Below are 13,046 nucleotides of genomic sequence, written 5' to 3'. Positions count from 1 at the left end.
TGAAAGAAAGAAAGAAAGAAAGAAAGAAAGAAAGAAAGAAAGAAAGAAAGAAAGAAAGGGTAATTCAGCAGATGGACATAAAATCAATATACAGAATATCTGTACACGAAATGATAAAGAAAACTATCTACAGCATGTAACAACAGACGTAGCCCAAGCTGGCCTCAGACTCACTATGTGCACCATCATACCTGGCTCATAAAATGCTGGGGATTCAACCCAGAACCCTGGACATCTTAGGCAAGCTGCCTATCGACCAAGATATAGCCCCAGCCCCGGACCCCCTTGACTTTTTACTTAGGGACAGAATCTCTAAAGTTGGCTGATTGGCCTGGAACTCATGATCTGGCCTCACGCTCACAAATGCTGGAATTCCTAGCATGTGCCCCATCCCCAGCCAGGAATACACTTAACAGTAGATACTTAGACCTCGATGAAGAAGCTAGATGTGGTGCTGCCCGCTTTAATCCTAGCATTTAGAAGGCTGAGGCATGAGGGACTGGGAGTTTGCATCTGGGCTACATAGTGAGACCCTGTCCACCTCCCACAGGGAAAAGCGGGGTGTAGTAGTGCATTCCAGCCCTTGGGAGACAGAAGCTGAGGGTCCATCTTCAACTGCAAAGGGAATTTGAGATAAACTTGGGCAACATGAGATCGTGTCTTAAAAACAATTTTTTAAAGCCTGAATTCTAAAACAGTCCTGAAAGATACAAGTGGGCTTAAAGAGAGAAACATCGTCTGGTTACAGGTGGAAGGCAGGACAGAATAACAATGCTTTGTGTAAGTTAAGGGACGTGTAAAGTAATTCAGATACCAACAGACACTTTATTAGGAGATGGGTGAGTTACTAAAGTTTAGTAACAAGTAACTGTGCACAATAGAGAAAGATAAGTCTGCAAAAAGCCACTATTCCACCAAACTGAAAGCCACTGATGAAGTGGCAGAAAATAAGGAAGACGTTAAAGGGTCAACCACAGCAGGTCCAGAGATTGGCACAAGTCTACCAAGTTTATAACACAGCAAAGGAGACACCAGAGCCCTTGGCAAAGGCACACTATAATTTTAAAGGCTTCTGGGGTAGCTGCAAAGACAAAGTTAGACCCATAATTTACAGCTCGCATGAAGAGAGACTCCAGATGGCACAACAAGCAAACATACGAGGAAAGTGGTAGATTTCTTACCCGGTATAGGGAAAACTTTTCTTTCTTTCTTTTTTTTTTTTTTTTTTGGTTTGGTTTTTTGAGACAGGGTTTCTCTGTATAGCCCTGGCTGTCCTAGAACTCACTCTGTAGACCAGGCTAGCCTTGAACTCTTGAACTCAGAAATCCGCCTGCCTCTGCCTCCCAAGTGCTGGGATTAAAGGTGTGCACCACCACTGTCCGGCTTAGGGAAATCTTTCTAATTAGCTCAAAAATCATTTGAAGTTTTAAAAATTTTACCATGTAAAGGAAAAAGGCCAAAACAACAACAGAATCCAATATAAGATACGTAGTTGGTACATCAAACATCACACATAGTGGCTAAAAAGCCTTTGTATCCAGTGAGCACATGCAAAGGGGCCAGGGCTGTAGACTTGCACTGGGTAAGTGTGCTGCTTTTTCTTCCATAAGACCCAAGTTTGCTTCCAAGAAGCTATTCCATTTCACTCACAATCAGAGAAGTGCAAATTAAAACCATGTTGAGGAAGAGTGGAGACGCGCTTCAGCAGTTACAAGCTCTTGCAATCTTAGTTCAGTTGCCATCACCCAAGGTGGATGGCTCACAAGTGCCCGCAACTCCAGTTCGAGGGCATCTGAGTCCTCTTCTGATTTCTGGGTGCTACACACATGTGGCAGACACACATACATAAAAACAAAGTATTTTTAATCCCAAAACTAGCCGGGCGGTGGTGGTGCATGCCTTTAATCCCAGCACCTGGGAGGCAGAGGCAGGCGGATCTCTGAGCTCGAGGCTAGCCTGGTCTACAGAGTGAGTTCCAGGACAGCCAGGGCTACAGAGAGAAACCCTGTCTCGAAAAACCAAAAAAAAAAAAAAAATCCCAAAACTAAGCCAACAGGTAGATCTGTGAGTTTGAGGCCAACCTGGACTACATAGTGAGTTCCAGGGCTATGCAGAAAGACCCTGCCTCAAAAGTAAACAATTGGAACTAGAGAGAGGACTCTGTGGTTTGGAGCAAGGGCTGCTCTCCCAGAGGATCCAGGTTTGGTTCCCAGCAACCACATAAGGGCTTACAACCATCAGTAACTCCAGCTTAAAGAGATCTAACTCTTGACCTTTGTGTGCACCAGGTACACATGTGCCACCATACATATATGCAGGCAAATACACATAAAATAAAAATATTTTTAAAAGAAAAGTTTTCTGGACTATAAATTTGGCAGTTTTTTTTTTTTTTTGCAAGTTTGGCATTACGTGCTATTTGCAGACTTGGGGAAACTGTCGCTCCCCTTCACTGCTGCAGCAGGCACACCCTGGTAGGACCTCAAAGAATATCTGCACACACTTGGTCCAGTTATCACACTTTTAGGAGGAATTCACCATAAGGGCACACTTCTAATTACAGGAGATGCATGCATGACCCAGTTTATACTTAGAGCTTTTAGTAGTTTTAAGACAAGGTTTACAAAACACTTGTGCTGGCCTGGAACCGCTCTACAGACCAGACTGGCCTTGAGCTCAGAGATCCTCCCACCTCTGCCTTCTGAGTGCTTGTGGCACTTTTGTAATTGTGGAAACTGCAGGAATACAAATAGTCACGTAGAGTGGTTAATTCACAGGGAGGACAGCACAGGTGCTGTGTGGAAAGCGGTGTTTTCCAGCCTGTGCTGAGCGCAGAGAGCGGCTGGAAAGCAGTGTCTGTGTAAGAAAACATCCAGCTGTTCATTTGCTAAAGAAAAGATAATAAACGGACAAAGTGCTTGCTGCACAAGCACAAGAACCTGAGTTTACCCCAGCACTGGGGTAAAAATCTGGGCAATGTCTGTTCCCCCAGGGCTGGGGGTGAGACAGGCCAATCCCTGGAGCTCATTGGTCGGCCAACCTAACTGAAGGAACTGAATTTCAGGTTCACTGAGACTTTGTCTCAAAAAGTAAAGATGGAAAAAAAAAAATAAAGATGGTCCCAGGTCCACCATGGGCATGCACACCCACAGTGTAACTCTAAAGTTGCTGATTCTTTTTTCTAAAGATTTGAAAGATTTGTGTGTGTGTGTGTGTGTGTGTGTGTGTGTGTAAATGTGTGCATATGTGCAGGTATTTGTGTTCATTCATGCAGGCCAGCATGGACTACAAGAGACGCTGTCTGAACACCAAAAAAGAGCCAGGTGCGGTGGCATATGCCTGTAACCTGGGCTACATGAGACTCTCTCCAAAACAAACAAGAGCCCTAGAAATGTCCATCACCATATAAATGCCCTAGCTGTATCACTTCTGGAAACGTGTGGCTGTACGACTATAGGATTTTTAACATACCCAAAAGATATCTACACATCCATTTTTTTTTTTTCGAGACAGGGTTTCTCTGTGTAGCCCTGGCTGTCCTGGAACTCACTCTGTAGACCAGGCTGGCCTCGAACTCAGAAATCCGCCTGCCTCTGCTTCCCAAGTGCTGGGATTAAAGGTGTGCGCCACCACTGCCCGGCACTACACATCCATTTTTATTGCACTATTTTGTAGTAGGCACATTATCTGTCCATCAACAGATAAGTGGATAAAGAAACTGGTATATCTATGCAATGGGATTTTATTTGGGGGGCTGGAGAGATGGCTTAGTGATTAAGAGCACCGAATAATCTTCCAGAGGACCTGGGTTCAATTCCCAGCAACCACATGCTCATGACTGTAACTCCAAGATCTGACACTCTCACACAGACATATATGCAGGCAAAACACCAATGCTTACAAAATAAGAACAAATTATATTAAAAAAGAAATTCTATTTAGTCATAAAGAAAGTGAACTGATGTCATTTGCTAGACAATGAATGTAAATGGAGGTCATCATAGTAAATATAAGCGTGGCATGTTTCACTTACTTGTGGATCATACATAGACACATACATAACACAATACACATGACACACATATATACAGGTGCGGAAGCAGAGGGTAGAAGAAAGACTCACAGGAGGGAGCAGAGGAGGGTGGAGGGGATGAATTCACTCAAAGAATGTAATATAGTTGAAAGAAATTGTCATCCTGAAACAGGGTGGCCAGGGCAGGCCTACAGCAAGGTGGACGCTTGGGAACTGGACTGCCTTGGCCAACCTCAGTGCAGCTCTCCTACCTTTCTGAGGTGTGAAGGGCTTAGCCCTTCCTCCGTGTCACTGACAACACTTTCAGGCACTTGGGAGATGTCATCCTGGCTGGTGCTGGCTCTCTTGGTCTCTGCTGCACAGCTGCTCTCAGGAGGATCCTTGGGAAACAGCCTTTTGGGCGCTGCTCGAGAGATGCTCTCTGGGTTCTGGCTGACATGGCTCTTACCCTCCTGGGCATCAGCCTGTGTGGGGTCTGACCTGGGGCATTAAGAGGATCAGATGGAGTTGTTTACTGGAAAATACATTTTCTGTAACCAAGAGAGCAGTGTGAGGTGATGATGGAAGCTGTGGATGAAGAAGTCTGTGAACGGGAGCTGGAGAGATGGCTCAGCAGTTAAGAACACTGACTGCTCTTCCAGAGGTCCTGAGTTCAATTCCCAGCAACCACATGGTGGCTCACAACCATCTGTAATGGCACCTGATGACCTTTTCTGATGTGTCAGAAGACATTGACAGTGTACTCACATATAATAAATAAATAATTCTTTAAAAAGAAGGAGAAAGGAGGAGAAGGAGAAGGAAGAGGAGGAGGAGGAGGAGAAGGAAGAGGAGGAGGAGGAGGAGAAGGAAGAGGAGGAGGAGGAGGAGGAGAAGGAAGAGGAGGAGGAGGAGAAGGAAGAGGAGGAGGAGGAGGAAGAGGAGAAAGAGGAGGAGGAGGAGGAGGAGAAGGAAGAGGAGGAGGAGAAGGAAGAGGAGGAGGAGGAGAAGGAAGATGAGGAGGAGGAAGAGGAGGAGGAGGAGGAGGAGGAAGTACTTGATGAGAGTTAAGATTAATGCACACAGTTATCTAGAAATGTCCGGGACAGACTTGAGTTGAGCAATCCAGCACCCATCAGACATGGATTATGGTCGTAGGACCCATGGTGATTTGAATGACAACAGCCCCCACAGGCTCATCTGTCTGAGTGCTCGGTCCTCAGTTGGTAGAACTGTTTGGGAAGGATCAGAAGGTGTGGCCCTGTTGGGGAGGTGTGTCAAAGTGATGGGCTTGGAGGCTTCGGAAGCTTCCCGACATCCCCAGTGCATTGTTTCCTGTCTGTGGATCACCATGTGAGCTCTCAGCTGTCCCAGTCTCCACGCCTTTGCTCCACCGTCGTGGACTCTAACTCTTTCCAACCATAAGCCCCATTAATCACTTTCTTTTGTAAGTTGCCTCAGTCCGGTTGTTTTAACACAGCAATAGAAAAGCAACTAAGATAGAATCACATGAAACAGGCCGGGCGGTGGTGGCGCACGCCTTTAATCCCAGCACTTGGGAGGCAGAGGCAGGCGGATTTCTGAGTTCGAGAGTTCGAGGCTAGCCTGGTCTACAGAGTGAGTTCCAGGACAGCCAGGGCTACACAGAGAAACCCTGTCTCAAAAAACCAAACCAAAAAACAAAAACAAAAAAGAATCACATGAAACAGGTTCGGCTGTGGGCCTGCAAGACGGTTCAGCAGGAGAAGCACTTGCTGTCAACCCTGACCTGAGTTTGATCCCTGGGATCGTGAATACATGTGTGCCATAGCAGGCATGCACGACACACACACACACCCATACCACACACACACACACAAACACACACACGCACATGCACACACACGCTCAGACATATTGTACGTGGACATCAAAGGACGGCTTTCAAGAGTTGTTTTTTTCCTTCCATCATGTGAGTACCAGGACTCAAACACAGGTCATCAGGCTTAGTTGCCAGTGTCTTTACTCACTGGCCCATGTGCTGGCCTATGGATCAAGCTTTATGAGGTCATGAGAATGCATGTTTTCAAATCATAAATCATGACACTGGAACATTCCTGCAATATGAATGTCATGGGGAGACCAGGATACAACATGACCCTTATCTTTAAGAAGCTAACTGCGAGTCTGTTGTGGTGACACTGATCTGCTAGCTCATGCCATTGTTCCAGGGAAAGCAATCACTATGCACTTGTGAGGACCTGAGTCTGCATTTGTTTAAGGCTAGATTCAGTAATGTGATCTCAATGGTCTTTTGTTTTTGTTTTTGTTTTTGTTTTTGTTTTTGTTTTTGTTTTTTTCGAGACAGGGTTTCTCTGTATAGTCCTGGCTGTCCTGGAACTCACTCTGTAGACCAGGCTGGCCTCGAACTCAGAAATCCACCTGTCTCTGCCTCCCAAGTGCTGGGATTAAAGGCGTGCGCCACCACCGCCCGGCTGATCTCAATGTTCTTATGCCAGAGACAAGAGTACTCCTAGTTCACAGACTAGCTAGCTTGCCATGTGCAACTATGAAGGGCAAGATACCTTTGGTGAAGCAAGGCGGAAAGCAAGGGCTAACACCTGGGGCTGTCCTTTAGCCTCACAGATGGATGGCAGCATGTGCCATCCCCCAGTATTAAGGAAGAAGAATAAAAAGCCTCCAGCCTCACCTTCGTGCCTGGGAAAGGCGCAGTGACTGTGGTGAAGATGTTCTACTTGGATAATCCGCTAACGTGGCCAAGATAAAGTTCGCCTCCAAGAGCATGTCGTCAACACTCAAAACAACCGGCCTAGAGGGGCAAGCAGCACAAGCCACGCTCATTTCTGTCCGGCGGTGGGAGCACATCAGCTAGCACCATCAACTTAGCAACAAGGAAACAGCAGGAGCCGGTGCTCCTTCAGTATTTCCACAGGCTGACAGTCCTACGAGCTGGAAACTCTTAGCAACCACAGGAAGCCCATCAGACTCAGCTTTACTTCTAAACTACATTAGAGGTTTACACACAGGGTTTTCATGCTTAAGCCATGCATGATTAGACAGTTCTGTCAGGGCCAGTGCAGTGTTCCACACTGCAGAAGAATTATCTTTCTTAGTCAAAGTACCAAATTATTTATTACCGTTATTACTATTATTATTTCTTTTCAAAACAAGTTTTCTCTGTGCAATCCTGCCAGTCCTGGAACTCACCCTATAGACCAGGCTGGCCTAGAATTCAACAGATCTGCCTGCCTGTCTCCCAAGTGTGGGAGTAAAGGTGTGCAGCACTACTGCCTGGGCCAAATTACTTAGTTTTGCTTTTTTGAGGCAAGGTCTAGTAGTACTTGCTCACCTCAAACACAATGTATGGCCAACGCTAAACTTGAACTTCTGATCCTGCTGCCTCAACCTCCCACAGGCCAGGACGGCAGACATGTGCTACCACATTTGGCCAAATGACCAATTCTAAAGCACCATGCTAGGGCCTCTTTCAAACTTTCAGTCTGATAACCGTTCCTAATAAAGCTGAGAAAGTCCTGAAGGTAACATCAGCTTCACCAAGCTCCCACGGCTGGCATTACGGTAACAGAAAGGAAGACAAACCCCCCGAGCTCTCAGGACCTACTTTCCAGGAAAGTCAAAGTAGATGGCTAGGGGTGTGTGCATCACTTCTGAGAAGGTCAGGATCCCCTGCAGGGAGAGAAGCAGAAGGTGGGAATCAATCGTTCCTTTAAAGGTACTAAAGAAAATCTGACTTCTACTCTGACACTGGTATTTACTTACCTTCAGTTCTTTAAAGCAAAATGTTATCTCGGTATCAAGTCCAACCTGAAAGAAGTCAAACTCTTCCGGGCCAAAAGACATCTCACTGTACACAGAGCTGGTTAAATCTGTTTGATGTAGGAAAATCAAGATTAAAACCCAGTATGTGCTAACACTCAGCACAAGCATGTAACCATGAGTTATTCATAGAGAGAGGGGCATCTTTGTTCTGCTCTGAAGGTAGAGTTTAAGGGACACTCCACCCCTTGAAGCTGTGTAGCCCTGTGACTGCTCTCGTCAGCAAGAAAAGGCAAAGCATGGCTACCACCTGTGCCAAACTAGTCTCGGAGGCCAGCCGGCTGGCACGCCTCAGGTACTGCCTTCAGACCTTTGGGTGTTTCTAGCTCATCATTACCTAACCACAGCTCAGGTGAGGTTCCCCTGAGTCCCATCAGCCTGCAGAATCCTGAGGGGTAGATACCGTCTTTTTGCTTCATTTATTTCTGTCTATCTATCTATCTATCTATCTATCTATCTATCTATCTATCTAAATTTTTTAGTGAGATAGGGTCTCATGTAGTCCAGATTGACCTCAAAATTGCTATGTGGCCAAAAGTGGCCTTGAATTCCTAATCTTCTTGTCTCCACCTCCCAACTGCTGACATCACAGGGCTGGTCATCACACATAGCTAAAGCTAACTAATCCCAAAAAGGGAGCACTATATAGTTTACATATAAAATTAAGTTATACTTTTTTTTTTTTTTTTGGTTTTTCGAGACAGGGTCTCTCTGTGTAGTCCTGGCTGTCCTGGAACTCACTTTGTAGACCAGGCTGGCCTCGAACTCAGAAATCCGCCTGCCTCTGCCTCCCAAGTGCTGGGATTAAAGGCGTGCGCCACCACAGCCCGGCTAAGTTATACTTTATTAGTGAGCTATATATCCTATGCTGTTTTTAAAATATTAAAAATTTAAAACCTCTCAAATTTAAAAGTTAAATAAAGTAAGCTGGGCATGGTGCCATAAAAGCCTTTAAACCCAGCACTCCAGCAGCAGAGGCAGGTGGATCTCTGTGAATTGAAGGCCAGCCTGGTCTACAGAGTGAGTTCCAGGATACCCAGGACTGACTGTTACAAACAGAAATTCTGTCTTGAAAAATCATTAATTAATTAATTAATTAATTAATTAAAATCATAAAGAGATACATCAAACTAAATTATAAAAACATGTCTTAAAAGGTGACTTAGGGTTCAAGGCCAGATTGGCCTCTGTCTCAAAATAAAAGCTAAAAAGATGTCTACTAGAAGCCAGGCGTGGTTAGTGACTCATACTTACAATCCAGCATTTAGAAGCTGAGGCAAGAGGACTTCCACCAGTTCAAGGCCAGTGAGCTAAGCCACTCAGTGAGTTCTAAACTTGGCTGAGCTAGTGCGAAGGATGATCCAAAGAAGAGAAGGGTCTGGGGACCTGGAGACCCAGCAGCAGAGTGCTTGCCTACCTTGTGTGAGGCCTGGGTTCAAAGCCCAGCACAGGAAAAAGAGGTGAAAGAGGAGGAAGAACCCAGAAGAAATGAGGCATCAGTGACAAGCCACATTATCCTAGCGCTTGGGACGATCAGTAGTTCAAGATGAGACAGGTCACGTAGACAGACTCCTCAGAATAAGTAAGAGAAGAGAAGAAAATGCCTACCGACAGTGCTGAGAGAGTGTTTGAAATTCACACAGGTGACAAGGGATGGCAGAGTAATCAGATGACACTATCCCAGGGAAGAGGATGACATCATTCCAGGGAAGAGAGAGTCATGTATGATGTAACAGACATGTTTCCATGTTACATGATAACAACAGCTGCCTGTGAAGCTGGACATCATTGCATTTAGGAAGCAAACCAAACCTCAACCGGAAGCTAAGTTATCAGGCTCCAAAAACAGACAACAGCCAGGACTGTCGATGCACTAGAGAGCCCTGGACCCTCATGGCTGCCTGGGGGGAACAACATGGTACTCCCATCAGTGGGAAACATCTGGCCATTTTCACATGGCTAACTGGAAAGTTTCAATATGACTCAGCAATTTCCCTCCTAAACCTATGTCTAAAATAAAACGTCTACACAAAAGGTTGTGTATGGCCACTCATAGCAGCATGATTCATAAGAGTCACAAAGTGAAATAATCAAAAGATCCATCAGTGGTGAAAACGAAGCAATCCATGTGCAGAATATCAATAAATAGTGAAGAGAAATAAAATACAGGAAAAGACAGCACAGGAAACCTGCTGCATGCACGGGAGCAGTCACAGAAGGCCACAAGCTCTGAGTCTGTGTCTACGGAGTGTCCAGTCTGGGAAACACACAGAGACAGAGCGGTTCAGTGGTCACCTAGGGCTGGGGCTGGGGCAGACCGAAAGAGTCGAATTATAATGGTGCATGTACACTCACAAGTACACTACGTGGCTACTTGAAATGATCTGTTGTATATGTGAGTTATATCACAACATAGCTGCCCTTTCAAGAAAATCTGAGGGTGCTGGCCTCGATCCGAAGTCCCCCCATCACAGTGAACACATCACATGAGAACGGCCATTCTGAGGCTGAGGAGTGCATTCTGACTTTATGCTTTCACTATCAGTCACACTTTATGCTCTTACCACAAAAACCAAACCAAACCAAACCAAACCAAATCAAACCAACAACTCCACTCAGGATAAATTAGGAAAGCACTTAGCATCTCGTCCTCTTTCATGACGTCCGTCCTTCCCCACATCCCACCCTTCCTCATCACCTAACACCACCCTTCCTTGTTCCCTTTCTATATGTTATAGTGTGTGTGTGTGCTACACTGTAGAATCTACATATGAGGGAGAACACGTGTCTTTTTCCTTGTGATTGGCTGACCTCTCAACATTATATAGTTCAAGTCCATCCATTTTCCTTCAAATTTTGTGATTTTTCCCTAGAGCTAAATAATTTTCCATTTTATATATGTACCTTCATGTACTGATGAACACTAAGTCTGTTCCATTTCCTTGCTTTAGTGACTAAACACTGGGTGCAGTTATCTCTATAGTGGGGTCGTGGAGTCTTTGGTTATCTGCCCAGGAGTGAAATAGCTGGGTCATGGTAGCTCTAGATTGTTTGATTGTTTCTTTGTTTTTAGAGACAGGGTTTCTTTGTGTAGAAGAAATTGCTCTGTAGTCCAGGCTGGCCTCAAACTCAGAGATTTGCCTGCCTCTGCCTCTCAAGTGCTGGGATTAAAGGTGTACACTACCACTATCTGGCTTATCTTTAATTTTTTGAGGAACTTCTACTGGTCTCTAGATGGCCATACTGGTGTGCACTCCCACCAGCAGTGAATAAGGTTTCTCTTTTTCTACATCCTGTCTGACATTTGTTGTCAGTTCCTGATGACATTGCCTGTAACAATACATTTCTCTTATAATAATTTGTATATATGTTTGTGTTTTGAGCTTTTCATTACAAAACTGCTTTGGTTGGCTGGATGTGCTGGCTCAACCTTTAATCCTCAATCCTTGGGAGGCAGAAGCTGGTGGATCTCTGTGAGTTCAAGGCTAGCCTGGTCTACACAGAAAGTTCTAGGCAAGCCAGGCCAAAATATTGAGGCCATGTCTCAAAACAAAGAAACAAAAATTTACTGTTTGATAAATGTCCATAATACAGGGGGTCTGGGGAAAGAAGCGTATTCATATCGAGAAGACTCCTTTAACATGTCTTAGTGCTGCGGTGCTCACCCAGGCTCCTGGGGCATAGTCTCAAGTGTGCAAGGTGCTCCCCCATTATCCCAACAAAAGGCTCATTCCACAGCTAGTGTTGTAACAGAGAAACTCAGTAACAAAATTAGACAGTGGCCAGCCAACACTAGCTGTAGCCACTCATTGGACAACTCCTCGTGGGCAGTGCTTATGAGCCACCAAACAGGCATGTGGATCTTTTCCAGGCCAGGCGAGGGAAAGGGAAGCCATTACAAAGTCACAGGTCAGGAGCCATCCCCTGAAGCTCACGTATCTACAGGTCAGGCTCATGGGTGACTACCCATGCAGTGTGACCCAGGCAGGCCACATGGCTCCTCTGTGCTTCCATTATTCACATCACTAACTGCACCTGCCTCACAGCTTGATTTAGAAGACCAAGTGACCCCTGAGGTATACTACGTAAACACAACAGTGCTTGAGCCCAGTGCAAACTCTTCACCTACTGGCTTTTCACCTTAAATGCTCGAACTCCTGACTTAGCACATGGCTCAGCAGCACAATGCCCATCTAGTGTGCATGCGCAGAGGCATGGCTAGCTGTCAGGCCCGTAACAGTTCTGCAGTACAGCAAGATAAGTACACGGCTTCTATCCTTCTGCTTGTCTCCCAAAGTCACGAGGAATGGAAGATCCCTGGTGCAGGCACTGCACACAGCAAGGTGGGCCCAAGGGGGTCCTCTTTCTAGGGCTCATCTCCAAAATTCCCTTCCACACAGTCTTGGCGGGACTGACTTAGACTTAGTATCCACGTTGCCCTGTGTGCTTGCAATCTGGGGTACTGTAAAGTTCTAACTCCAAGGCACTTCCCTCTTTCCATGTAGTCTCAGTTAGACTGCTGGCCTCTTAGGGCAGTAAATGGTGAGACACACACCTTGAGACCTTAACCAAAGCTGGGCATATTAGAGAGAGCCTGCAATCCCAGCTACTCAGGAGGCTGAGGCAGAAGTGTGAGTTCTAAGCCAACCTGAACTAGTTAGGAAGGAAAACAACAGGAAGTCAGTCCTGATAGGAAAAAATATATATTTGCAATAACCACTCTTCATTTTAAAGTATCCTGAAATTCAAAGCCATACACATTAATTGTGAATCATCTGAATCTCTCAGACCTGTCCATCCATTTCACCTCTTTCTCTATGCGGCTGCTTCTCAGCTGGCAGCTGCCATTACAGCAGGGACGGCACCCTGTGTGGAGTCAGGGAGAAGCAGGGAGTGCATCCCCTCCCCTCCCACGGCAGACATCAGCCTCACCCAGGGATTCCCCACTCGAACTCTTGAGGCAGAAGTTCCCTGGAGTGACAGAGAAGGTGACTTCCTCTTGATTTGATGTTAGAAGAGCAATGGCCTCAGCCAGCAGTCTGTAAAATGTGATGAAAAGTATTAATATTATTTGAAAAGCAGCTAAGACCTTACTGAATTCAAGTCTTGAATCTGGAAATAAACAGGCCTGTTTATTATTTAAGAGACTTCCTTCAAAAATCTACCTTCTTTCTGATTATGAATATTTTTTTTTTTT

General features: G+C 45.5%; 1 protein-coding gene across 4 annotated transcripts in view; it reads right to left on the bottom strand.

Moving 5' to 3' along the window:
- Nucleotides 1-13,046, bottom strand: part of Rad9b (RAD9 checkpoint clamp component B) — a 33,303-nt gene that overhangs the window by 2,628 nt on the left and 17,629 nt on the right. For all 4 annotated transcript variants that reach the window (XM_028766028.1, XM_028766030.1, XM_028766029.1 and 1 more), the window contains 5 exons: nucleotides 12,782-12,888; nucleotides 7,793-7,899; nucleotides 7,635-7,699; nucleotides 6,702-6,821; nucleotides 4,285-4,513 (listed from right to left, as the gene is read on the bottom strand). In XM_028766028.1, the coding sequence (XP_028621861.1) occupies nucleotides 4,285-4,513; nucleotides 6,702-6,821; nucleotides 7,635-7,699; nucleotides 7,793-7,899; nucleotides 12,782-12,888 (628 nt within the window). The remainder of the gene's footprint in view (nucleotides 1-4,284; nucleotides 4,514-6,701; nucleotides 6,822-7,634; nucleotides 7,700-7,792; nucleotides 7,900-12,781; nucleotides 12,889-13,046) is intronic.

The sequence above is a fragment of the Grammomys surdaster genome, unplaced genomic scaffold, assembly GCF_004785775.1.
Source record: "Grammomys surdaster isolate TR1022 unplaced genomic scaffold, NIH_TR_1.0 166, whole genome shotgun sequence".
NCBI lineage: Eukaryota > Metazoa > Chordata > Mammalia > Rodentia > Muridae > Grammomys > Grammomys surdaster.
The sequence above is the reverse complement of the archived record's forward strand: the minus strand, read 5'-3'. Positions and strand labels throughout refer to the sequence as shown.